Source organism: Tyto alba, unplaced genomic scaffold (genome assembly GCF_018691265.1).
Source record: "Tyto alba isolate M040663 unplaced genomic scaffold, T.alba_DEE_v4.0 Super-Scaffold_2, whole genome shotgun sequence".
NCBI lineage: Eukaryota > Metazoa > Chordata > Aves > Strigiformes > Tytonidae > Tyto > Tyto alba.
The window spans coordinates 84,230,081-84,258,022 of record NW_024881282.1 but is presented as its reverse complement, the minus strand read 5'-3'; the positions used below and the strand labels follow the sequence as shown (position 1 = coordinate 84,258,022).

Below are 27,942 nucleotides of genomic sequence, written 5' to 3'. Positions count from 1 at the left end.
TAACCAATTTCTTCAGTTGCATATTAAAGCTCCCATCAATGAGTTTCGATCTTTTTATGATGTTGTGGCACTGAAATTCTTTCCTCTTCCAATTTTCTATTAAATAAATAAACATACAATATTTATCTTCTCACCACATAAAAAATGCGTGTTTTTGTTAAAGAACAATGGCTCAGAAGAAAACCCATGACCCTTCTCTTATTATATAGTATTTCTAATTCTATTCAGTTCTAACATTTGAATCATTTGCTCATAACACAGGAGGTTTTGAAAAGGATTTGAGAACCAGTCTGAAATCTTCACGCACTTTGGCATGGAGCTCAAAGGAAGAAAATGTTTGTCAACTGAGCAATGTCAAAAATTAAGTGTAATTGGGGAGTTGCCTTATGAGCATGTATTTCAGCTGCACTGCAGCTTCCAATTCTCTCATATCCACTGCAAGAAAAGCGTTTTATTGCTTTCATCTTCTGCTCCTGTCACCCCACTAAGATCACACACAGGTGCACGTGCACAAATATGCACGAATAAATAAAAGCCTAAAATTAAAACCCCCAGTGCAAGAAGTTTTGCTCATTAAAAGATGGAAGAAGAGACTCCAAGGCAGTAAGAATTTCTCTGTTGCTGCTGAGATGATGTGAGAGACACGTAAATATTACAATGATGGGTCACAATAAAAAGCTAAAGACCATGTAAAACGTTTTAGCATAAATATGTCATCAGTTCTGCTAGTTCTTAATACGAAATTTAAACCCCAGAAAAGCCTTGAAAGGGCATCTGTTAGTCTTCATCATTTTGAAATACATTATGAAATGGATATATGTGTAGCATTTGCATTGTAAATTAATTACTAGTTCAGTACTTCCATCTTCCCTGCACCAGACCTTGTCACCCATTATTTTCTGCTGGAGCAGGGTAGCAAGAGTACAGTATTGGCCATGTGTTGGGTCTGGTCAGATCCACAATCTACTCAGTGTCAGTCTTCTGTGATACAGATGCTGGGAAAGGATATGCTGTGCCAGTTGCAGTGTTACTTCTTTATAGACATCGGTTCCATAGTGCACTGTAACCATCAACATATTTCAAAAGAATGGCAAATAACTCTCTAAGGATGAAGTCTGGTAGTGGTTTATAATCCTGGTTTGAGCTTAACTCAAGCCAGTGAGCTATGGGTGGAAGGCTGCATATGCCATATAAATCTCCTGGTCCATCTATTTCAGAGAAGAAGGCATTTTTAGGAATCTGTGTCTTTCTAATTGCTTATAAAATCACTCTGAGACAAGCCAGTGAATAAATTAAATTTGAATGTTTCCAGTGGATTTTTTCAGGTTTTCAATGAACCTAATTACTGTCTAATCTATGCCCATGAGTATGCAGTTTTAAGTGGGACGTTAGACTTTCAGTCTGCAGATTAAACTCTGTGGTGCATAAATTCATTATTATTTGTGAAGGAAGAAACTTCAGTGTCTACTACCTTGTGGTTTCAATTTAAAATAACTACTACATCTGAGTCATGCATTCTTTTAGAAGAATAAGACGAGATGTAAAGAAGTGGAAGATGTTTTCTAATAAATCATGTCTCTTATTTGCCTAACTGGATTTGGAAAATTTATGTTTCAAGCAATAATTAAACTGTCCGAGTAGCTCAAGATGTCATGCTTTCAACTGCAATTTTAGGGAGCTGTACTGCAATAGACAGTAGATTAATATAATGTACTTCATGAAACTTTTTAGCTGCAAGGATGAGCGTGGCACTGTAAGGAGCAGCACTGCTGCTTCAGCCATAGATCTCCAGACGTTTTGCAAAGGGAGACTAATACCATCTCTCCGTTTTTACCAGCTGGAGGAAGTGAGATACAGAAGCCTGTGGGGACTTTTCCCAAAATTTTCAAGTCACTTTGAACAGTCAGAGAATAATGTTTTGCGTGTGCTGTTGTTGTGTTACCTAAATCAAATGTGCTCTCTTCCTTCTCAGTACTTGAATCCCTGAGCTGGTTGACACAAAGATGTTATTACGTTAACACTGACCAAGCAAGATCTTCATTATTTTATTCATGTATTAATCGGATCTGATGAGGACTGCAGTTAGGAAACGAGTCTGGAGCAGATCCATAGGCACCGGTTCCCACTCTTCCTATGCCCCTCCTAATTAAAACAATGAGTATTAAACGACAGGCTTCCTTTATTATTTGCAGATCAGGGGATATAAAAATCATTGTAGATTTAAAATGGACTATATTAACCTGTGTAATTCCGCTGGGGCTTCAGTTTCTATAGTGAAAAGTGTTGTGTTGTCTCTGGCTCAATTAGATTTTTCTCAGTGTCAATTTTAATTCACTTCACTGGAGCGTGGGGGAACTCTCTGTGGAAGGGAAAATGTTACTTCTGAATGAGAGCCTCCTGTAGCCCACATTTTATTTAAGGGTTTTAAAATGCTTCGTGGTCTCACGTTCTCCCTTGAACGTCTGCTATTGTGTGTCATAAGAGCTGAAAGAAATCGCCTGATGTTTCTTAATGTGACAAGCATCTGAGTTTGAGCAGGAGGATAGAAACGGGGAGAGAAAAATCCTTGGTTCCTTCTTTTTATTTAATACTGAGGAAAAAAAAAAAATAAATAAAGCCTTGATGGCCAAATAGATGTAATTATGTCTAATGTTTCTTGCCCTTACAGACATCTACCTGGTCACATACAGAGAAGTGAAAACTAAGAAACAGGGTTTCCTTTTGCAATACTGAGTTTATGGCAGAGGTTGAGTGGCCTGAGAAGCTGTTTTTTCCCCTTTAGGTTTGGCATTTCTCACCTCCCACAGCCATCGGCACTTAGGTGTGGATTGCTTGGTTACACTCTGCTTGGTGCATGCTGCCCAAGAAGCCCCAAATGTACTGTTTCTTCCCTATTCTAAAGGAAAAAATGGAGGAGATCTTTAATTAAGGGTGCTTCTTGTTGTTGAAGACACAAAAAAGAGCCTACAATAGAATTGTAGGGGAAGATTTACCACAGACAAGGGCCTGAAATGTCCACTGTATGTAGGTGGAGCTTTCCAAAATACTTGTTTCTATTGTGTTCAGCAGGTTTCTCTTCCTATGTCTATACCTGTCCTTCCAATATTTCATTAAACTCTCAAGGTATTAGATTTATGGATAGTTGTGGACACTGAAGCTTTACTTTGGAATTGTTTTATTTTCATTTGTTTGTTGGGTTGTTTTTTGACTGATACCTCCCAATTTCCAGTTTTGCAAATGATTTAGCCTGCTTCCCAGTATATCACTGGGCTACCTATAGGAAAGCACCTGGGAGCGTCACCAAAACCAGTCAATTGGGTCAATAGATGTGAACCTTTTTTTGATTCAGACAGAAGACAATATCATAGCATGACACTGGAGTATCCCATAGCTATTAATGATGTCAGCTTGTGTATGAAAGGTAAATACAGAATTATCTCCATAGAGTACCCTTTCATGTTTTTCAGAAGAATAGAGAAAAACACTCTACCAAAATTCCGTTTTCCAAGCATGCCATCTCCCAGGCTTTCCATGTCAAACAGTGTTAGCTTCCCTTTCCAGTCCTGAGCTGTTAACATACAGTGCCTTTCTGTGCTTCGTAGATTGCTAGTTCTAGCTTGGGTATATATTGAGTTAAAAGGTACTGTGTGAAAGTAGGGAATTATTATTATTATTATTATTATTGTTGTTGTTGTTATCATCATTATTTAGATGCTGCAGTCTAAGTAGTTCAAAAAAATCTCACAATTAAAGGTCAGTGTAGCTTGTAGGTTTACACATGCACAGTACAAGTAACCTTCAGAAATTTCCTCATGACAAGATAAGTGCAGCAATTATATTTAAATGAATACCAGAGAAAATTTCACTATAAACTACATTAGCTGGAGAGTATATGCTGAAAGAGGATTTAATTGAATTAATGTTACTTATTATCAAATGCTCCATCTAGTGTATTACCAGGTCTCCTTATTACTAAGGATAATATTTGGCTCATAAAGACCCCTGTTCAACTAAGCACACAGTCCTGATGACTTCAGCAAGTGATTAAAGTTAAAGCAAGTTCTTCACTGCTTTGCTGAATAGGAATAGGCTTGAAGCTAGGAGCGGGCATCGGTGTGTGTACAGAACATGTAATCACTGAGCCCTTTAAGGTGGCTGTGTATGAAGATTTCTCTTACAGATGGCTTTCCAAGTGTCTAATGCAGATGTGATTTTGGTGTAAGTGTCCTTCCTAGTTGAAGTGTAGCTGTCGTGGAAAATAGCTGCACCAGCGATGGAGACGAGCAGCCTGAGCACATTTCTGGGTGTACAACAGGAGGGATGTTGGGGTGATCTGGGCCAGGGCTTCGGAGCCCTCTGCTAAAAGAGCAGTAAGCGGTTGTGGTGGCAGAGAGATTTCAATGAATAATCCTGGTGGTATTTTTAATGCTGTTATTAATGCAGATTTCTCACTCTCGCGTTATATGGAGATGCCACAATGAGACCCAGGAAGGTGTTTCGTGTGACTTCCTACATAAAAGCAGAAACTCAAATAAGCTACATTAACATATTAACATTACATAAATGGAAAATTCAGACACATAGAAACACAGCGACATAGCTAGAGACATGCTTCAAGCCAGTGATAAAGATATCCAGTTTTCCTACTCTGCTGTTATGTTTTAACCATTAAGAAAAAAAATGTGATATATTGGATGTTTTTGCAGAATATTTTTGAATGTCAAAAATACCATTGAAGTATGTGTCTTCTTTATCTTTGATATTATTTTATTTTATTTTCATATGCATTCTTTAAGTAGAGAATACATGATATCTAGCAAAAAATTCTTTTATTCTCCATTCATTCAGCAAGGAAAAAAAAAAAAAAAAAAAGGTTTTAAACCCCTCTTTTATGGAAATTGGGAAGCAGTGGAATATTTTCTACAGCAACTTCCTTTATAGTTGGCCAAATCAAATGGCAAAAGTTTTTATTCACCCACGCATCTTACATTTTAATGATCTACATGTCACTCCTGAACTTCACCCACCCGTGTTTATGCATGCAGTTGACATTCTGGTACAATCAGTAAGGCACATGCCATTCAAAGGAGTTACAATCTCTTCTTTGTTTTTGTGTATTTGTTTTTTTGGGGAAAAAGAAAGAGTAATTGCCCGTGTCAACTGATGTTCATTACATGGAATTGTTTAGCTCTCTTAAAAAATCATTGATCTGCTTTTCCACCATGAAAATATCCAAGGTCTCAGTTCACAGAATAAAAATCAACATGTAAAGCAGCCAACTAGTAATCTGTGCTGCAAGGAGTGCGAGTGCAATGTTCTGTGCAGCAAATGTCAGAAGTGCTTGCTATCCTAAAAAAAAAAAATACTTAGTAAGGATGAGAAACATTATTACCACTCCAGTCAGATGTGATTTTGGGGAGCAATCTTTTTACAAATAGGAATTTTTTTTCATACATTTGGATGTAGCATTTGTGATTGAACATTTGTTAGGTAGTATCTAGTACAAACTATTCCTCTTTCTCCCTAAGTTTCATAGCTTTGTTTTGTATTGAAGGAGAATATTACAAAACATAATTTGATGTCTCATTCCCATTGGTATGGTCATGGCTTTAACTTTTGAAAGACTCCCCTGAAATAGCAGGAAGGGGGAAAAAAAAAAAAAATAAAACATTTGAGGTTTTTTTATAAGGAATATATAGTATTTAGATTTCATGGATTTCTGCCCATGGTACATTGTGTGCACGCGGCAAGTCAGGAGTGCAGCCGCCTCTGCTATGGATCGGGGTCTGTGCTCCACAGATAACAAAGGAACCAAAATCTGGGGCTCCAGTCTTGTCCACATGCTCTTATTATCATTTGCTCTTTGTATTGCAGATGTACGTAACAGATTGTACAATATGCTGTACAAACAGATTGGTAAAATGATCTTTGTCCTGAAACACTGATGGCATAGATGAACGAGAAGGATTGAAAGCGTGCCTGCACTGAAAGCTGCACAGCCCAGACGCCAGAGTTTTGGACCCATGTTCTCAACAAAAAGGGCTTTGTGCGTCTTTATTGAAGCAAAGATCTGTTCTTGCTGATCTTACTGTAAGGGGGTGAAATTTTAAATAAGATTTAAAAGAAAATAACACAAAGATCATTAGAAAGTGAGTAGGAGAAGGGAATGTGCCTACTTCTCCTTTCTTTCCTCCTTTTTTTTCTTCTCATCTAACAGCATTTCTCCTACACTTTGCCAAATTAAGCGTGTCAAAGCTGCAGACTGTCAAAGTTTGGGTACTTGCTCACAGTATTGGAACAACGCCCTTAAAAAAGAAGTTGGGACATGCAGGGCTGAGGCTTTGATGACCTGAGTCTGGGAGGCACTGCTCATGGAAACTCTGACGCTCTGGAAATGACAACGAGAGCAAGTCTGCAAACTTGGCTTGCTCTCACTGGGCTACTCAAACAGGAAAAATTCTAATACTTAATGTCTTTTTCATCGTCCAGGGCATGTAAAGAGATCATCCACTTACGCCCTGTGTGGTTAAGAAAACTAAGAATTGCTCATCTTATTTATTGAAGTAGCTAATGTGCCTTTCAAAGTGCCTGGATGCTAGCTTGTGGGGGAAGGAGGAGTCAGCATTAAAATTAATTTCAATTAAAATATTTTTGTGGGAATAGATTCTCAGTGAATAAAGATAATCTGCAGCTGAATAATGATATAAGCCTGTTTATGTGTTTTATTAAACTGTTTTTACATGAAAATGGAGGTGTCTGGATTGTGCAAATAGCTCTTTCAGAGGAGCTTTGTTTAGGGATGAGAAATGATTTTGCCATTTCTAAACACTTCTGTTTCTCTTTCACATGAGAGTGCTCTCACTAAAATTATTAAAGAAAACATTTTTCAACTCTGAAGTACTGCTGATATTTTGGCTGTGGCTCTGGCCAGTAGTCCAAGTGATGGGAGCTGATGAGTACTGGTAATTTAAACAACTTGTGTTGACTTTGTGCTAAAAGAAATTTTATGTCTGTACAGGACATAAAACTTGGGCCCACATGGTTTTCTGGGTTTGAGGTACAATAGTACCTGAACGTGTCGGGTGCTTGGGCGCAGCGTTCCAGTGGGGACATAGTGGCTGAGCCACTGTGGCCTTGGTCAAGAGAGGTGGGTCTCTGGGTCAGGAAAGAGATCTCATGCTCCAGGATGCAATGGTCTCAGGTTTGAAAATCTGACTTAACTGAAAAAAGACCTACTAGTTCATCTGGCTGGTTGTGTGCCAAACCCATGCTTGTTCTGTTTAGTGCATTCCTAAATGTTTTGTCCAATTTTATTTGGAAGTGGACCATGGGGTGCTGTTTCCAACTCCCCTCCTTCTTCCAAGATTAAATGTTTTATTACTGTAAACACACACAGTCTTAACATTACTTTTTTTTTTTTTTTTTTTTTTTTTTTTTTTTTTTGGTATTTTGTCCCCCCCACTTTATTTTCTGTTGTATAATCCCTGTTCTGTGTTTATACTGGTGAATGGGAGGGATGCATTTTCTCTCATGTAAAATAGTACTGGGGATAAACTCTGCCTAAGATTTTGGCTGACCCCCTCATCAGGCTTAGCTCAAAAATTAATTTGTCATTACCCAGGTGCTATGCACTAAGCTTTATTGGCATAGAGCAGTGCCACATACTGTATGTTCTTTGGAAGGAAAAAAAAGTGGTCATGTAATCACTGAGACAGTAAACAGTCATTTTCAATCTAGTAATATTTTATATGAACTGGCACTGTATGTTGTATATCATCCATCTTGCTAATCCTTGTTCCACATTGCCTCCCACTTGAGGCCAAGAACATTACAGCTGTGCCAGAGAGTGGGTGGAAAAATAGCCTTATTATTAACCTAAGTTGAAAACATAATGGCTTTTTGAATGTCTTCATTCACAGATGCAGTCATACTAAAATATTAATACCCTTAAGTATAGAGAAACAGAACTTTCATTTAAAATCCATTGTCAAATTATGTTTCAAAAGTGAAAGCCTTAAAAAAGTGTTGTGAATGCCCTGTACCTTTTGTTTTATGTTTTGTCTTGTAAATTCCAGTGTTCTGTAATAAAGGAACCAAAATATTCTTCAGAGTAGGTTTTGAGAAATGTTGCTGCCTTCACTAGCATTTTGTTGTGGTAAATGAAAGAAAAGTTTCTCCAGTCTTCTGTTTGTCTTAAAACACAGGTAATAACTAAATGGATACTGAAACACAGACAATGATTTTCAGTACTATAATCAAGTAGAGTTGCGTTGCCAGTGTCACTGTTAGTTTAAATCTCAACCCCAGTAGGATCAGAAGTATTCAAGATGTATGTGTTTTCTGGGAGCAACCATCATGAAGAGTAGAGGAGAAAACTGTAAGCCTCACCTGATTAATCTTCATAGCACTCCAGCATCATTGATTTACAAGCAGAAATGAGGGACCTCGCAAGGAAAACTGAGTAAACCTGCAGCACAGCATCACTGAAAAGCCACAGAAAAAGATGATGCTGTTCTTCAGTTATAGTCATGGTTTACCTTTCCTAGGTCTGTAACTCATTTCTGTGTATATCTTTCCAGGTAAAATATGAATCTTCCACAAACATCTTTGGGAGGTGTAGGAGTTGCTCTTGAATAACCTCCACGGAAAAAAAAAAAAAAAAAAAGCTTGATTACACTAATTTGTGACTAGCATGAAAACATGTGTCCCTTTTTAAAAGCAAAAAAAAGGATTCAAACCTAGTGTATCAGGCCATGTGTTGTAAATCAGCCTAATTGTTTTGGAATTCAGAAGTGTTTCATCATTTTAAATTGGGCTTGTCTGATATTTAGTTCCACATTTTTGATAACTCTGCAGGACTAATATGTAGCCTGTTGTTACACATGAAAAGCTTTTTTTGTCCTATCTTTTAAGACTGATGGAATGAGAGAAGGTTGACAAATAAACAGTTATCTCTGTGTCAAAGCTTATGATGTGCATTATAGTTAAAATGTGCAGTTTGCAGTTCCAGAAATAATTTTGCTATACATTAAGGTTTATCTTTCTTGCATACAAAATGCAAGAGTGAGTAATGCTGCAGTCTGATAGAGGATTTCAGATTTCTTGGAAGTGTCTTTAGATTTGCCATAATAAGGCTTAGCAGGAGCCAAAATATTGTACAAGATATGGGTCCCAGTCTTACCAGGACTTCCTTCTAAGCACACCATTATTCCGCTTATTCCCCATCTCAAGTGGGAGAAAAAATTTTACATTTTTAGGACATCATTTTGCAGTTTCTCTGTTGACCCACTGCACTTGGTAGATAAAAACAAGTCATCTATGAGTAGGGGTTTTTTTGTGAAAAGACCAAGTATTGCTTGTTCCCAGAAAGAACGGGTGGTTGCAAAGCTCATTTGACAATCTAACCTCTAACCTACCATTCCTCAGTTCTCCTTCAGGAAAAGTTTGCATAGTTTTTGCTTAACATAGATATTTTAAGTGATAATAACATGTCGCATGAAAGACGAGGATATGCTGCAAAGTTAACTAAAGGATCCTGCTACCAAAATAATATGATTGTTCAGGTTGATCTGCATGTGAAATGAACACTGATTAAAAGAAAGCCTTTTCTCAGAGAAGGAACGGAGGCTGAAAATTAAATAGTGTAGAAGGGCCCCTTGGATTTTTTATTTATTGTATTTTTTTAGCTTTCAGAGAAGGCTGGGGACTTTGTTCTAAACCTCTATGAGTTTTTTGGTACTGTTAAGCGGCGTATCCGTGATATTTTGTTGGATGTGTTCCTGTGGCTGCCATGGTGACCTGTGGAGAACACCATACAGAATCATGCTACTCCAAACGTGATTAGATACATTCAGGATCCACATGCTATTGATGCCAAGGAACACTGAATAGTTTCATCTACTTTGCAGACAAGCTTCAGTGTAAGCCCTCCTGCCACTGCCTGTTCAAGGCCACCTTTGACAACCGCAGGAGCCAACACATAGTGTTTAGGCACTCGTTTTGTTCCTTTTCTCTGTTTTTCCTTCTGCCTCTGATTAAGTTGCCCATCATCCGGTTTCTTTCTCTTCTTGTCCTGATAAGTTGCCAATCATTTCATACAGCCTATATCTCTCTAGCCAAGTATTTCCCTTGTCATAACTTGGAAACAGGCTGCTGGAGATTTATTTTAAATCATGATCTGATTAAATGCCACATCTTGATCTTTGGAGAACCATAGAGTCTATATATCATAGTTCTGTCTTGTTTGGACTGATCTGAGCTGGTGTTAATTAGAGGACTTGAGACATGTCCCATGGGTGGTCCAACACACTCTTGATATTCCCTTAACTTAATAGATATTACATATTGGTGAATAGATTTTTTTTTAATCAGTTTTCCAGGTCATACATGGTTGATAGTGGCAAGAAAGAATCAATCAGTTGTATGAAGACTTCAGGGGGGAATAACATATTTATTTGTATGATACATGGGTCTGTACAGTTTTGCTCAGGTTATCAAATCATTATACAAAGATTGAAAAGTAATAACTTTATTTAGGAAGGTTTTCAAGAAACAAATAGCAATGGGAAATTAAGCAAAGCTGAAACTGTTTACTGTGAAAAGTGTCTTTAAAGTTAATGTTTGTGAGATTGCAAAATAGTTTTATGGGGAAATTATGGTTAGCCTGATTCTGGGAAATGTACAGATAGGATCAGATAAAACTTTGGAAGAATTACGTGTGGAAGTGTAATGCTGTCCTCTCCAGGAGGTGAGCTTAGCTGAATTTTCCTGCCTCTAACAGTTTTATAATTCTATTAAAACTGATTTCCTAGATTTGCAAGATAACACTTTCCCCTACTATTTATACTTCATTAGCTCATTTTCCACTCACAAGGAAAAGACTATGAACCATCCTAGATTTTCTCTCTCATTTTGGAAGTACATGTGTTACACATCTATTCTGCATCTTACTTCATTGATTTTACATTAGTTAATCATCAGACAAAAGTAAAGAAGAATAAACTAGAATAACAATCTCTTACCACAGGTAAGTTCCTTGCTCTAAGAGGCTGCCCGGGCAAGGTGAAACATGAACCGTAATTCTTCATCAAGACACTATTTATTTTTACACTGTTAGTCTGTGCAAAGCAAGATGCTGTACAAGGGGCAAACACAAGTCAGGCCGGGAGGCTGTTGTGAGATACCTTTCAAATATCTTTGAGTCTGAGCTTTCTGAGCATGGATCCCCCACACAAAGTGTGCTCTTCATTCTCATTGCTTGTGCTCATTAAACGCTGCCATTTATTTTTGTGTGTCTGCACAAATATATGGCTTTATTACTAAAGTGGTTTGTTTATCTTTGCTGCTGCTGCATTTATTTTAGCACTCATCTAAACAATTAATTAGGGAAACACTTGAGTGCCGAATACACTTCTTCAGATACCACTCAGTTGTTTTTTTTTATTTCCAGGAGCATCAAGCATTTAAAAGAAAAAGTCTTTTGCGTTTTTTTCTAACCAAGCCTTTTTCCCCCTTGTTTGAAGTTTCCACAGGCAGAGTATATTGCTTTGAAGGATCATGGGCCCTGTTGAGAGTTCAAAGCCAAGTAAAGATGGTGCTTAAAGTTCAAAGGCTCTGTGGAGTTGCATCTTCATCTGCATAAAATTGTTTCAACCAACTAGAAAGATAGAAGAGTTGCCAGGAATTTCTTCTATTTCTTTTTTATTATTATTATAAAAAAAGCTTAATTGGGGAATAAATGTGTCACTGCTAACAAGTTCAGGGAAAGTGAAGCTCCTTAGATGAAACACTGCTTGAAGGTGTACACAGTGTAAGAAAGATTTGACATGTGCAGTGACCCTGTGAGAGTGAAACTGTGAATGTGTAGAAATCAATACGAGATATGTAAGAGCTTATAATGTTGAAGTCAAGAAAGAATAGAAAGTGTTTGACTGCATCTTGGGCAAACGGAGAGGGGAGTATGTATTCAGACAATAGATTTAGACCCAAGTTTTAAAGATGTGGAAAGGTAACACATTTCTAAGAAAAAAAAGTTTTCAAATAGATGAAAATTAGCTCCCTGAAAATACTGTGTATGTTGTAGCAAATCATGACTCAGAATGGAGGCTTTGTCAGTTCTTTGACCCGCAGAGAATGCAGCACCCTATTAGGTAGCTTGGCCAAAAGCAGTAAAATATGGGGTTGAGGGTGTTGGGGGAAATAGGTTGTTGTTGACTCAAGTTCAGCGCACTTTGAGGCAATATTTAACCTAGAATTTCTTCCTATGCTTCTTAAGTAGCCCTTAAGCCAGCTTGAATGTCTTGTATAGTTTTCTTCCGTTCCCTATAAATAAACTTTTGGAGGAAGTGTGTCAGACTGTAGTGGGTTAGATGGAAGCAGCACTTGCAGGTATTGCTCTGCTGTTACTCACTTCACTATTATTGCAGTATTTTTTTACCTCACTTTTTTTTCTTTTTTCATTTTTTAATGGTTTGTTCACAGTATTCCTTTGAGTTCAAGACATTTTATTCTTTCCATTTTACAAGGAGAAGCTAGGGCACAGGGAGACTAAAGGCCAGATTGTTCAAAAGCATTTAGGCAATGAAAGAGTCAAGTAGGCATTGAACATTATTTTCAGAACTTCAGCACCCTATTCCTAGAAATTAATTATCCAAGGTCAGATTTTAGACTTTTTTGCAAAAATGGTATCCAAGTCTTCCAAACCCAGATAAGTGTTGAAACCAAACCATACACATGTTCATATCAAGTTTCTGGATAAGGGACAAGGTTGGGTTTTTGTTTGTTCTTTATTAAAGGGCCTTCATTAAGTGTCAGCAATATCAATCTTTCCACCCTACACCTTCTTCTATAACTCCTTCTCCCTGGACCTCTTCCTCTTTTGCCTCTTTGTACTGCTAGATCTGGCTTTTCCTATACTGTCTTTAGAAGACAAAAGCTCAGAGCTGTCAAAGCTGTGGGTAGGTAGGTGGTCTTGTAATACTGAAGGAATGTGTGGGATTTAAACAAAACTTCATCATGTGAGATACAACGGGACTGGATAAACCGTAACTTTAAAAATGCAGCACAATATCAACTTTTGAAATCATTAATGTCTTGATATATTTCTGAAAACAAGGTGTGATATAAGACTTTCTTATTGTCTTTCATGTCTGTGGCAGCATGGGTCACGCTAAGATTTTAATGTCTCTGATTTTGTTTCTAAAAAAAAAGGATTAATTCCTATGTTCTTGCTATGAAAAAATTCATCTTGTGTGTAAAATTTGCTGGTGAATGAGAGCTGGTTCCCAACTGATGAGTACAACAATAAAACAGTAATTTAACTGATGTTGTCTGCTAAAGTTAAATAAGCTTGCAATATATTTCTGAGGAAGTTAAGCTGTGTTAGTAGGGATGTTGTGAAAAAGACACTTAAATTCCTTCATTACCATTTCACAGCCTCGCAGGCTGGCTGAGGTTGGAAGGCACCTCTGGGATTCATCTCATCCAACTCCTGCTCAAAGCAGGGTCACCTACATTAGGTTGCTCGGGTCTCTGTCCAGGCAGGATTTTAGTGTCTTCAGGGTTGGAGAGTCCACAACCTCTCTGGGCAAACCATGCCAGAATTTGGTAACCCTTACAGTAAAAATGTTTTTCCATATTTTTTTAAATGGAATTTCCTGTATTTTAATTTGTGCCTATGGCCTCTTGTCCTGTCACCAGGCACCACTGAGAAGACTCCATCTTCTTTACTTCCTCCCCATCAGGTATTTATACACATTGATAAGATCCCCCTGAGCCTTCTCTTCTCCGGGCTGAACAGTCCCAGCTCTCTCAGTCTCTCTTCATGTGAGAGATACCCCAGTCCCTTCATCATCTTCATGGCTGTTCACTGCACTCCCTCTAGTATGCCCACATCTTTCTTGTACTGGGGAGCCCAGAACAGGACCCAGCATCTCAGATACACCTCAGCAGGGCTGAGCAGAGGGCAAGGATCACCTGCGTTGACCTGCTGGCAGCGCTCTGCCTGATGTAGCCCCGAATGCCACTGGAATTTAATCAGTGAAAATAATTTCCAATACAGAATGCAGATTTTTCATAGTGGCCATGTAGGTTTATAAATTACAATTAACTCTCAAAGTCAAAGATTTGAAGATTTTAAAGGGCTAATTTTATAGTAAAGCTATGTTATTCTGAGTATTTTTCACTACAGAGTTGCCTCCTAGTTGAACTAGGACTTGAGTGGCTTCTCAGGAGCCACAGTGCAATTAGAGGTTTCATGAGAGCAGTGGTCTGGAAGTATTACTGGATAAAAACAGTCTTTGGTGATCTTTCTCAAGCATTCAAGTGAAATAAAACATTGAAAGAAATCCAGGACTATAAGATGTATGCGCTAGAAAGTTTGATTTGCTACTAGTGAATATCGAGGTTGGAGGCTGTAGGGCTTTTGAAATGTCATTAGGGAAAGATGTGTCCCTGCCTACATTAATTTATGTAAACATGATCTTTATAGAGTCTTTCTGAATTGAAATAGTGTCACACCGGTTTTCTGCTCTAAGAATGTATTAATAAGGAAGGATATCTTAATTTTTCATTCCCTTTTTTTTTATAGCATCTGTGCTCTGAACTCTCTTTCTCTACTATATCCAAAAACACATTTAGCAGATGGAAAAGCTTAGGAGTTAACTTGCACAGAGGACATGTTAATTCATTTCAAAGCCAGTAAACTGAAATCAGTAATTGTTACCTGGCCAAGGAAAAAGGAAGCAATGACCATCTGCTAGAAAGAAAAGAATAAGGATTGAGTGAGGGGAGAAGAAAGTGAATTAAAGATTAAGAATTATTGTGAGAATAAGAAGGAAAAAAAGAAAATGAAAAGGTAAAGGGGAAAGAAATGGTAGCATAAGAAATAAGTGATTATTTGTGTTGCAGTTTCATGTACATGTCCCTACCAAATTCAAGATTTCTTTGTGATACGATGTATATACAGAGTGACAGGCTGTGTTTAGAATGATTTCTAATTTAAAAAAAATATTTCTTGTTTCTCCTGTATTTTGTGTATATTCTTTTCTATATTTTATGGGTGGGAATTACAGTGACTTCCCATGGAAGGCCCCTCACAGAGATAGAGACTGGAATGCCATCTCCCCGTCCTCTCCCCCTGCTTTCCTACTTATTCGAAAACTTTTTTTCCGAAAACTCTGACAGGAAGTTTTTATTGTAAGCCATATGGACTGATGTATAAGATCCCAATTTTTCTTTCTCCCTGAGATCTAGAAATGTGAATGGACCAAACATGATCTCGTCAAGAGGTGCTGAGCAGCCTCTTTGATTTTCTCGCTGGTGTTGACTGACTGAGAGCCTTTCATCTCACAGGGCTGGGAAAACAATGACTCTCTCAAGGGATTTACGCTGGTTGGGTGCTTGGAGGGGTTGGCAGAGGGGGAAGATTCTGGGCCATCAACCTGCAGATCGAGGTGTTGGCACAGTACTGATGTGCAGGTCCAGCGCCTCTGACTGCTCACATTAATACATTAATCTTCATTTTTGAGTCTTGCATATTTGCAAAAAGATAGTTTCTTTAGGGACAGATTCATTAGTAATGACATGAAATTGCCTTGATGCTATAAGCCTGATTTGTATTTATTTATTTACTTACCCTGCCACCACATATATAATCTAATTCTGAATCTGCTTCTTCTTCCTCCTTATCACCATCTAGTGCAAATATCAAATAAGTATTACCAAGCTGCAGATGTGGAAGTTGGCCTCTTTCTTCAAAAGTAAACCACAGAGTCCCAGTGTGCTGACCATTCACTTCTTGGTCATTACGCAGTCAGCAGAAGAGTTCAGGAATGTGCAAAAGGTGTCATTGTCCTATATGAAAAAATGTATATTGAAATTCTTCAGATACTTATACAGCTATTAGCCATTTAAAACTGTTTAATATAAGTGGCTTATTTCAGAGAGCAAGAAAAGCAGATTCTGGCAATTTTGCCCTTCATATCTTTTCTATCTGTGTCGCACTTTAGTCAAAATTTACATAATAATGGGTAGGGAAGTGTTGTGGCACATGAACCAGTGCATATTAGTTCTTAGTAGCTTTCCCAAAAGGCTTGAAAATGCAGCAGATTTAATCTAGGTCAAAAAAAAAAAAAAAAAAAAAGGGGAAAAAAAAAAAATCCGTTTTGTAGGCAGAGGACATTTATAGAGAGCATTTGTATTCACAAGGGTATGGGAATGACAGAGTGTGACTCCTCCAAAAGAGCTCCCCGGTGCAGCTGAAGGCTGACAGCAAACTAGGACTTGTGGCCAATTAACAGAAAGGCCGTCATAACTTGCTAGGCATAGAGAGAAAAAATTGAGCTCCATGGGATCATTTTTCACTGGCCATTTACAGGGCTGTTACCGGCCTGGAGCATTTGTGCTTTAATGCAATGGGGGCGGTTCGGGGCACGCTGGGGCTGGTGCAATGCCGCCCTGGATGTTATAACCAGGAGGAAAAATAGAGCACAGGGTGGAATTTGGCATGTCCTGGTTGTGAATCCTTCTTGCACATTAGCCCCTGCCTACATTCAGCTAATGTATTAATATTAGAAGTGGCATCACTATAATATGTGCTGTCATTAGAGTGGCGATGCGGTTTCCTGGCTGGTGACAGGATTGGTAATACGGTTTCCATCAGGGTGCCAATTATATCAAACTATTAGCAAACCTGAGCTAATTGGGAGGCGGCATCGTTAAAGGTTGATTTCTGCAGTATATGGCAATTCTATAAGGCATTGCTTCGGGAGTGAATCATTGCCATTGTACTCTCAAGTGACTCCGTATACAATAGAGCGAGAGGACGGTGCAGGTAGGAAACAAAATGCATCCCTGTCTTAGACACCTTCTTTTTCTGTTCAGCAGAATGACATAAATAGTTGTATTTTTTATTTCTGGAAATGTTTTTTTTGCTTTCCTTTTTCAGGAATGTCTGTATTTGCAATTCAGGCAGTTCATGTTTTTCTCTGTTTTTGTATGGAATCACCCAGCAAAAATCTCTAAGACTTGAAACACCTCTCCTAATACTAGACTGATGTCTTCCATACAAATTAGCTAATAGCACTAAAATCTGTAATACAGAAGAAATGACAGAGAAGGCTCCCATTGCACTGCACCAAATTTAACGAAATTGTAAAAGCTTGTTGCCAAACCACACACCTGAACTCCTGTAGCAATAGCTCTTTTCAGTGGTTTTAGTGGAAGAGAATTTTTGATGTCTACATTGCCTTTTGGAAAATGACAGTGTAGGTCATGGTGGGTTTGGTTGCAAATCACACTTTTCAGGTAGCTGTTTGTGATTTACAGAGCACGTATTTCAGTGTTTGGGTGAACAGCTGGAATGCAAGAGACCCTTTTAAAAGGCAGCCCTCTTAAATCGCAGTGTAATGTTTAAATTTTGATAGCGGGAGAGTGAATGTGGAAATCAGGAGAGGAACATTTGGAGGGAAAGAAAAAGAGAAAAAGAAGTCCTCCTTAACTTAAACTAGCTTGAACTGTGCTGGATTGACAAGAAGCTACTGTCCCCATTGAGATTCCAAGCTTGTATGAAGCCAGCATCTGTTCTGCTTGCAAATGCACACACAAAAGTGAGCTTCATTCACAGAAAGAAAGAAACATAGCGGGACTTCACTCATTTAGCCTTCCAGGGCCTTCAGTCCCTTGATCTGTCAGCCCCTTAGAATTCAAACACAGCCTTTAAAGGAATTTTCAATTCACAACATGATGACTTTGTTGATGTCCTGAATGCGAATGTATTTTGAATTGAATTTGTCTGCCAGGATTCCATTACTTGCTAAAAGAATACAGAGTTCAATCATCAGATAATCATTATAGCTGTTTTGAAGTGTTTATTTTATTAGTCTAGAAGGTAAAGCAAATTTCATACTTTTAAGTTGTTGCAGGCTATGCAGGCGCGCTGATAAGCTCTTGTATTTCTATACCCTATGGTTAGGGTTCAGATACTGGCAGCAGGTGATAATATGCACAACGCAGGAGAGATCCAAACTGACAAATTCTGACAGTTGAAAACTATAGAAACTCATAAATAAGACCAATGAATATGAGGAGGTTTTTTTCTCCTGTATCTTTTCTCTTTTATTCCCAGAAGTTAAATTTTCAGGCCTGGGAAACTGCAGCACATTTTTCTTCAAGCAAATCAAAACCTCAGAGCATCTTGTAGAACAACGTGTTTTAATTCCTGTCCACATCCAAGGGTTATTTTCTCAAATTGATGCACACGTGTAATTCCTGGTAACTTTAACCTAGGAACTGTGTATTCAGTTTAGGGAGCTGTAAGAGACTTTTTCACACCCAAAGCAAGATGGAGGTTGCCGTATTCATTCGAGCGTGAAATCCTGGCTGAGAGATTAAGCCTCTTACACAGATCCCAGTGCTGTTAAAAGCCAGCGAGGACTGTGTAAGCCACATCTCTGACTGGAGGAGAGGTTCCTTTTGTTAGTTGTTCAAAATTAGGAATGTAAACAGCTCTCACGGAGTAATTAGTCTGTGTTTGAATTGGGAGAAGGTGATAAAAATAATGACATGACGTTTCTCCTAGCATTGTCATATGGCTGTATTTTACAGCCTAACAGAGCCATGCCTGCTCTGCTGGGTGGATGAGGGCAAAGATTTCAAAGGTGGCAAATTTGGGTTGTAGAGCAGAAGACTCACTGGAGGAAAAGTCCCATTGCAGGAAATCACTAACAGCTCTTTGAAAAAATCCTCTTGCTTGCAAAAGGAATGGCATTTTTTGAAGTTTCATGGGGAAAACTCTGCAGTCTGTTGTAATTCCACAATGTGCGCAAACGTCCTCTACAAACCTAGGTTCACTGCCGGCAGAAATTCATGGGTATGGTGGTGTGAGAGTCCTCACCATTCGCGCTGGTTTTTGCCCATGCCTAACTTCTAAACGGTTGCTTTAGCGAAGCCGTGGCTGCACGATCCCCACATAATCCGTTGCTGCCATCTTTGACAGTGACTCAAGTAAAGCTGTTTCTAGCCATACGCAAGGCTGTTTGCCCCTGTCAGTATCTTGCTAAACAGATTTCTGTGGAAATTAAATAAATAAAATCTCCACCACTGGTGCTAATTGGTGCCTTTGGCAGCCTGAGCAGGGGCCTGTGAATTGAATGTGTCATGGAGAATTGAATGTGTCAACTCTCTCCCAATGGCTGGGACCTTGAGGTCTTTTTCTGGCACTAAATTTCCTTTGAAAAAAAGAAAAAGGAAAAAAAAAATGAGAGTGAAAACAAGCTGAAATAAGAGATCTTTTCCCCTTTTTTTAATGAGGTGTTGAAGTTGAGCATTGTAGTGTACACACTGCAGCGTTTTCTTGTCAGATGCTTTGAGAAGTGGGGCTGGTTTCTGCCTTTGTTTCTCAGGCATCCCATTTGTTGCTATTAGATGCTGTGCAGCACGGGGTGGCAGGTTTTATTCAGTCTGTTCAAGCATCTGGCAGGATAGCCATGAAGTTGTTGCCGATGTCCTTAAGGGACTGTAGGGATCCGCATGATTCATTCAGTATTTTTTCTAGGTACAAAAAAGAAATGTCTTACACTGTAGTAAATACGGTTCCAAGTAGAGCATAACAAGCTTATCAAAACGCAGGAGATTTGCTGCTTTAGAGGCACTGACTGGAAGCACAAGCTCTTGTTCCTTTGGTTGAGAAGATACTAACCCACATGGAGTTAAACTGGGCTGTATTTCAGGCTGTTGAGGATCAGCAGAACCATGTCCACAAGCCAATTCACCTTTTATGTTGTCCTGACTAAGAGAGGAGAAGGTTATCACTATTAGGCTGTGAGTTATTTGGATGTCAGAAAAGTTTAGTCATGGATCAAGCTACTGTCAATTTTTTTTGTTGATGAGGCCAAGATTATGTGTACAGGGGTCTGGAGAGAAGAGGGTTGTTTTTTTATTATTTTTCTCTTAGTATGAAACATACTTTTTCTTTCCTAGCAGTGTCACTTATTTGTCTTTGCAATATTACGTTTTCTTAGGGAAAATGGAGGAAGGAAGGCTGTCTCCTAGTTGTCTTTCAGCAGGGGCCAGCTACTAGTCCTAAAGCACAGATTAGCCCTGTTCTCTTACACAGGTGTCTTCTCTTCCAATATTTCTGCAGAAATTACTGAATTTGGTACTTTCTCCTACGGGATATAGTACTGAGCCAAAGGGATTTTACAGTGGAGGCATCTTCAAAGGTGACCCATTGGAGCTGCAGCCATTTGCGTAACTTGGTAGCAAGCACCTTTGGAAAGTCCATAGGCTGAGCTGTAGCATTTCCTTTGGGACCATGTGCACTTTTTTCTTTTCTGTTCTTCTGTGTTTTCTTATTTTCTTTTTTTTAGTCCAGCCCTGACCTCTTTAGCAGATAGCTTCACTAGGCGGTGTCCACATCTGGTGCCCATGCTCTCCTCAAACCACAGCAAACCTTCTTGTTTTGTTGTTTAAGAAGATATGAGCAGAATGAGTCCAGAGAAATATTTTATCCATATGCATTTTCAGATGTGTTGGTCTATGTGCTTAGATGTCTCCATTTTTGTCAGGGTCCAATGACCTGCCTGAAACATCTGCACAATTCCCATTATACTACTGTTTTCTCCCAGTACCTCATTCACAGAGACATTTTTCTCTCCTGTGCTATTACTTCCAAAAAATTACTAGTTAAAGGGTATTTCACAGCATATTCATCTTTCAAGTGCAGTTCTTTCAAGTAGTGCCAAGAATGATAAACCAATAGATTTCGAACTTCTCCTTATCAGAATAAGACCACAGAGTTGAAATCTAAAATGAAACCCTTCGGATCCATGGTAAAGGACATTGCAATTGCAAAGCTGTGAATACTGCTTGATATTTCCCCCTCTGAATAACCTCTCCTGGTTAAAAAGCTTTATATTAAAAAGCTAATAAACCAAATGAAGAAATAATAGAAGATAGACTTTGGAGTTGGCTGGCAATGTTTTCTCGAAGTCATGCTATTAAATGTCACAAGCTTGGATTAGTTTCCCATTTTCATTCCAGAGTAAAATAATTTAAATTTGCAGAATTTTTGAGTGTAATAGAAGATTTAGAAACACTCAGAGGAAGCACAAACAGGCTGTGGCTGTCTGTAATAATCATCCCTGCTGAACAGTGTTCAGCTCCCTGAAGTAATTATTAAACTGTCTCTATCATAAACTGCGAAATTTTAAGGAACCTGTTGGCTCTACAAAAAATATTTCTCCCATCTGTGTTAAGTCTGCATTACCTGCCTGTCTGTGTATTGCATTGCCTGCAAGTGCTTTTCTGCATTAGGGATAAACTCGCTGTATTCCAGCTGGGAATACGTGATTACCTTTGCTTGTTATAAACGTAATGGTTGTTGCTGGCCCGGCTGCAAAGCCGGAGGGAGTGCTCACAGTGCGATGCACAGCTTGAGCCAAGCGAGAGGCAGCGCAGGAGGCGTTCTGGATTCAGCTCTTCCTTCCACGGTGTGGTATGGGCCACCTCCACCTGGTTACTTAAAATGTTTGCTAGCTGTGTTCTCCTGGGCACACTTTCTCCTAGGTCTCCTTTGATGCTAGAGGGACGCTGCAAGGTAGCAGGCGGGATGTGGTGTTTCACCTTGGTCAACGTTAGGGAGCTGATGCAAAAAACATCTTTGCTCACTGCTCAAAGGACAGATTATTTCATCTGTGTCATGCTCTGAGGGAACACCAAGGCTCGAGAGCTGTGGTTTCTTCTATTTACTGTCTAGGTTTGACATTTCTCTGGAGCTGAAACAAATCTCTTTCTGTGATTAAGAGAATAGGATTGTTTTCTGATTAATCATTAAAGTCTTGTTTGATACAGAGTAAGTTTTTACTTCACTAGCCACTTCTGCCTCCCAACCGCATTACCCAGCACATTTTCCCTCTCCCCATAGCAGCTGGGTCACAGAGCACCTCATCTGCAGCCACAGAACTCTACAGTTTTGGGGTCTCTTCTTAATGTGACTTGGCTCCAAAGCAGGGTCTGCCCATGACCATGGGACAAGGGCTGCATTCAGCCCCACCGTATTTCACTTATGGACAGAGTAGCAACAGATTATCCTCTAAGGGTGTTCCTACATTACTGATTTACTCTGATGGGTGGAAGCTCTTTAAGTGTGAATTTTCCTTGTGTCTATACCTGCGATCTTGTGTTAAGCACTTAAGTGTGCAAGCGTTGCTCTCAAAATGATTTCCCTCTCACTGGAAGAAAGTTGAAGTCACAAGCTGCGATATTGTGTTGAGCATCCCACCTGCAACATGGATGCAAGGTCCTTCCACAGTAACCTCATTGCATGTGCCCTGTGCATGCCTAGGAGCAGACGTCATGGCTGGGGGATGTTTCGGATTGCAGCAAGTCAAATCCTGGCCCTTGTTTCTTTGTCACACACCTGTGATATTATAGCTCTTCCCTGAGGATCTACCTGTGAGCCCTGACTTCACCCTGGGGGTGGTGTTAAGCTGACTGGGTTGTGTGCGCTGTGGAAGAGTTACTTTAAATATTTGAGGTGGAGAAAGTGTCAACAACCTGTGTTTGGTCCCACAGACCACCATGCTGCCAAAGAGAAAACGACAGGATTAAGGCAACTAAAACAGTCTGGTTTACAGAAGGTTAGACAGATACAGGGTGAGCAGAGCCTTACTTAGTGCTGTCAGCCATCAGCAGCCTCCACTATCCCACCAGTGGAAAATTCTCCTGTATCTTATTTTTCATTCTTGCAACTGAGATGAGTGTCCTACCTCCAGTCCTACCTGTTTTCAAATAGGGGGGAACAAATCTTAGCTCTTGTATCCAAGGCCCTTTAAATAAGTTCCTGCTTTTACCTGATTTTCTGCCTGGGATGCAACAATGAACTCCTGCTGCTTGAGCTTGCCATGTTGCTTATATTCAATGTGTAATGGGAGCCTTCAGAAAAATATAACCTTATTTACACTGTACAGAGCCAATTGGATTTTGGTTAACTTAATTTCTAAGTGATTACAGTTCACTAACAATGTAGGTGTGCTATAGATGCAATGCACAGGGGGTGACTTTTTATTTTAAACCATACAAGCTTTCTTTTATTCATGTCATTCAGGCAGCCTCATGATAATTCACATTTCCAGCTTTCCTGATGTGTTGTTCAACCACTGTTTTTTCTCCCTCCCTATTGTACTCTCACAAATCATACTCACTAATTTCTGAAAGCTTTTCATTTCTCTCTATAGGTTGTTGTTTCGTAACATTTTATACAAGAAAAGCTGCTCTTGAGGCACAGAATGCACTGCACAATATTAAAACTTTACCTGGGGTGAGTACATTTACTTTTTGATCCTCATTATTTTATTGCCAGAAAAATAGCCCTTTTACTCAAGATGCTGCTTGGTGCCCCAAATGACCTTGATCTCTTCAAGAGAGGGTGGCTAACCTGATGGTCTGTTCTGTAATGGTGCCAGTCCTGTAGCAATGGCATCATCTCAAAAGGCAGTTTCTCTACTATGGAAAGTCCCTTGGCTGGAAACAGTGCTGATTCCTGCTGACTAGAGACAGTTACTGAAGCACAATGTAGATTCAATTTTTTTTTTTATTTAAGGGGGAGGAAGGGGGAAAAAACATATGGCAGAAAAGCACTGCACCACTGGGGATTCTAGTTTGAAAAGGGAGAGAAGAGGAAAAGACAAAATACAGCCAACTTTACTAAATGCAGCCTTTATCCACATGGTTTCTAAACAACCTGACTGCCTCAGTGTGGTGCCTGCACATCAGGGAACCGTAAGCATGGTACCACGTAGCTGCTTGCACAGTGTCATCCCGTTCCCTGCCACCACCTCTCCTCAGCAACCTGTTCTCACTGATACATCACAACAGTGGTTGGAACAGTTGTGGTTGTGTTGTACAAACTGTAGCTTGCGTTATCCTATGGTAGTTGGGATTTAAGTTACAGGGCTAGAGACAAGTATATCACTGATAATTGCATGACTTAACTCTGACATCTTGTTCCAATGTTTTCATTTCTTCTGATGAATGTAGCCAAATCCTTTGGGGATAGGAAAGGAAAAATATAAACAATGGAAGTATATTCCCTCTTGATGTAGGGAAATGTTCAAGTATATAGTTGGAGTGTATGGTTACAGACACAAAAATAAACAAATGATTACAACACTGTATAAATAAATAGAACATTGACTGGACTGACAGTTATATGGCTAATACCTCCTTTAGTTCCTACATGCTGTGTGTGAAATTGGACACTGTGTGTTTGAAAAATTCACATCTGGCCAGCTCACTTTATGCAACTCCTGTTGGGAAAGCGACCTCATCTGTCATGGAAATGACCAACATATAGAAGTATGGTGGATAGTTATCTGTGAGTCCTGCTGATTCACCAAAATAAAATGGGATTCCTCTGTCATTTGCAAGTGAAAATGCTGGAAGAGGTAACAGGAAATCTGCAGATGTTGTCCAGCTACAGGAAAATAAAAGAAAAATTGTAGCACTTCAGATTCAAGTGATATTTTCCAGCAAATGGTCCTTTCAAGGGATGATGTCAAGACCTTACAAGCCTCCCGGTGGCAGGCTTGGTGTTTGAGGGTGTAGAGGAAGGATGTGCCACCCTCAGAGAGAAAGGAAGGCTCTGAGGAATGATTCCTTTTAAGACCCCTTCAAAGCTCAGGTTGAACCTCAGCATCCTCTGGCTCTGCAACCCAGGTTGTTGGTTCACATCCCCACTACCAGAAGATGCTGAGTACCCTGGATAAGTGCTCAGTGCAGCTAATGTTGCACTTAACCCAACTCACTGTGTAATTGCTCTCTGACATGCTTTGAGTCAAATGGCTGTGCTGACTGGCTGGGCAGGATGGGCATCGCCACAGAGGTGGTTCCAAGCTTCTGAAGCGGTACCCTGCCCAGCCAGCATCCCTGGGTCCAGGCAAAGCATGGGACCCTTATCCTGAAATTCTACCACAAGATCTATACATCACTCCCCTTAGAAGCAAAGAGGGTCCTTTTGTTTGCTCCTCTGTTCTTCCTTGAGCCCCACGAGCTGGCTGCCGTGTTTTGAGAGATCTTAGTTATCCCAGCGGGTGACTCGGAGGGGCAGACTCCTTCCCTGACCTCCCCATGTACAGGTGGCAAAGCTGGCTCAGCTCTGCATCACATCTTACTTGAGCAAGGCATCATTTTCTCCTCTGCTTTTGTACAGCTAACAAGCATGTAGCAGTTAAAGAGACTAGTGTACCTTTTGATCTTTTTTTTTAAATAAAGCTCAGAAATATAATATTTTTTTTTCTAATGTTATCTCTAGCTCTTTGTCATTTAAAACTTTTCAAGCTGTGTTTTTCTGTCCTGACTGTGAGGTTACAAACTTTCATTTTAAGGAAATGTGAAAATTACATTCCCATGACTCTGGGGGCTGGGCATTAAAAGTATTCCTGATACTGCCAGAGTTGTTAAGATTTTACTTTGAGATAAGTTGTTATACCTACTTCTTAAAGGGACACATCTGAAAAAGAAAAGTGACTCGAATACAGATCCATTACTTCTCTTTGAGAACAATTCAGCATACATTATATAACAGATTCTAAGACTATATTTTGCATGTGTTGTATGCTGAGATTCAGCATATAAAGTGATTCTGTTATGCTGCATCTGTGTATTCTCAAAACAACTTCATTTGAGCACACTTTAAGGTTATGGCATGCAGGTTGAAAACACTTCATGTTTGCAGGATTCTCCTTACATGAATTTTAACAATTTCCAGTTGTTAGCTCTTGCCTCTTAAGTAGCTTTCACCAAACAAGCAGGAATAGGTAGTGGATATGTCCATGTGCGAAACAGTCTCAGAACAAATGGAAGCAATCTTCTGGCAGAGTTACAACAAGGGATGAATTTGGATCAGGTTCATTTGGGCATCAAGTGTCAGCTTGCTTCCAGTAAACGAGATATGGTACGTAGGAGGTTCAGTAATAAGATGTCTCCTGGAAACAAAAGAATCTGTGCCTTCCACTTTTACTGTAATGCCACCACACGTCAGATAAAAGGCATCCTTAAATAGCCCAGGAAGAAAATCCGAGGCAAAGGCAGGTGATTTATTAGTGTGAGGTGAGGAATGATGGCAGCTGCAGGAGCAGGGCCCTGCAGGGATGCTGCAGCAGTTGGAACTCGCCGGCGTTTTACCTGCACGCAGGTGTAACCAGCACTGCTGCAGAAGCGTGGAGGGGAGTACCTCGATGTTCATTAAAAGATAGAGACCAGATTATTTCTGGGTTTAGTCTCCTCATTTCTTAAATGCAGACCTGCTTCATGTGGCTCTGCAAGCAGGCTGTGGATCAGCACTGGTAAAGCCAAAAAAAATGGGTTTTTTAGCATGAAATTTATCCCCCTTCCAAGACTGCATGCTCAATTTAATGTAGGTAGATATTTGAGCAAAACTGCAGTGTTCTGTTTCTATATCTACTTTTTTCATGGACCTCATCCTTAACAGAGACATGAAAACGAGAGCGCTTTATCTGCTACTTTGAGCTGCACCCTTTTAGTGGACATGAAGAAAATAAGACCAGACATAAATGATTAATGCAGAATCTTGGAAGAAAATATTGCAGGGTGCCTTGCTGTTTGATTACAAGCCTTGGAATTAGTCAACATTTCCATAATTCTAAACCAATATACACCTGTTTTCCCACTGTGATGTGAAGGCACAACTTAATTTAACAGAAACCCTGCTGTGCTAAATCTCTCATTAAATACCAAGCTACTTCTGTAATTTAAAGTTGCAGCACCACTATTTTAACTGAATTGCCTTTGTATTATAAAATTAATAAGAAGTTAATGATGCACTTTGCTGTATTCTCTCAGATTTTTTTTTCACAGCAACAACAAAAAAGAAAGATAAAGAAGAAAAACATGTCATCAGCTGACATCTCAAGGCTTTTCTCTTTTTAATAATTTTCCTGAGGATAAAACTCATTTAAAAGATTTTTAAAAATTTTTTTTAAATTTTCAGCATAAGTAGGATCAAACATCTTCATTTTCCTCAAGTTTAGTATAATCTCTCTGTTAGTCATAATATTCCTTGTCATATAATGTAGCTTTTATCTTTCCTCCAAAATGTATTTAGATATCACTTGTTATGGTAGGATTGCTACTAGGCAGAGAAGATACACAGTATTTGAAAAATACAGGCGTATTGATATATATGATACATATCAATGAAATGGGGACAGTTCTTTTCTGTTGACTTGGTGCTGGCATCATTAGTAGCTTTTATGTCTTGTAAATTGTCGTGGTTTAACCCGGCAGGCAGCTAAACACCACGCAACCATTCACTTACTCCCCTCCCAGCAGTAGCATGGGGGAGAGAGTCAGAAATACAAGAAAGTAAAATTTGTGCATTGATATAAAGCCAGTTTAATAGGACAGAAAAGGAAGGGAAAATAATGATGATGATGGTAATAATAATAATAACAACAACAACAACAATAATGATAAAATAATTAGAATATACAAAACAAGTGGTGCACAATGAAATTGCTCACTATTTGCTGACTGATGCCCAGCCAGTTCCCAAGGAGCAGCCCCTGGCCAGCTTTCCCTCCAGCTTTATATGCTGAGCATCATGCCATATGGTATGGAATATGCCTTCGGCCAGTGGGAGTCAGCTCTCCCAGCTGTGTCCCCCCAAGTTTCTTGTACCCCCCCCAGCCTCCTGGCTGGTGGGGTGGTCTGGGAAAATGAATAGTCCTTGACTTAGTGTAAGCACTGCTCAGCAACAACTAAAACATCGTTGTGTTATCAACATTATTCTCATCCAAAATCCAAAACACAGCATTATACCAGCTACTAGGAAGAAAAGTAACTCAATCCCAGCTGAAACCAGGACATAAATGAACAACATTAGTTTCCAGATGTGTCTTTTTAAATAATCATTCAAGTGCATAG

General features: G+C 39.3%; 1 protein-coding gene across 10 annotated transcripts in view; it reads left to right on the top strand.

The window, feature by feature from the left end:
• Window positions 1–27,942, top strand: part of CELF2 (CUGBP Elav-like family member 2) — a 559,898-nt gene that overhangs the window by 435,263 nt on the left and 96,693 nt on the right. For all 10 annotated transcript variants that reach the window (XM_032985807.2, XM_032985805.2, XM_032985804.2 and 7 more), the window contains one exon: window positions 23,235–23,317. In XM_032985807.2, the coding sequence (XP_032841698.1) occupies window positions 23,235–23,317 (83 nt within the window). The remainder of the gene's footprint in view (window positions 1–23,234; window positions 23,318–27,942) is intronic.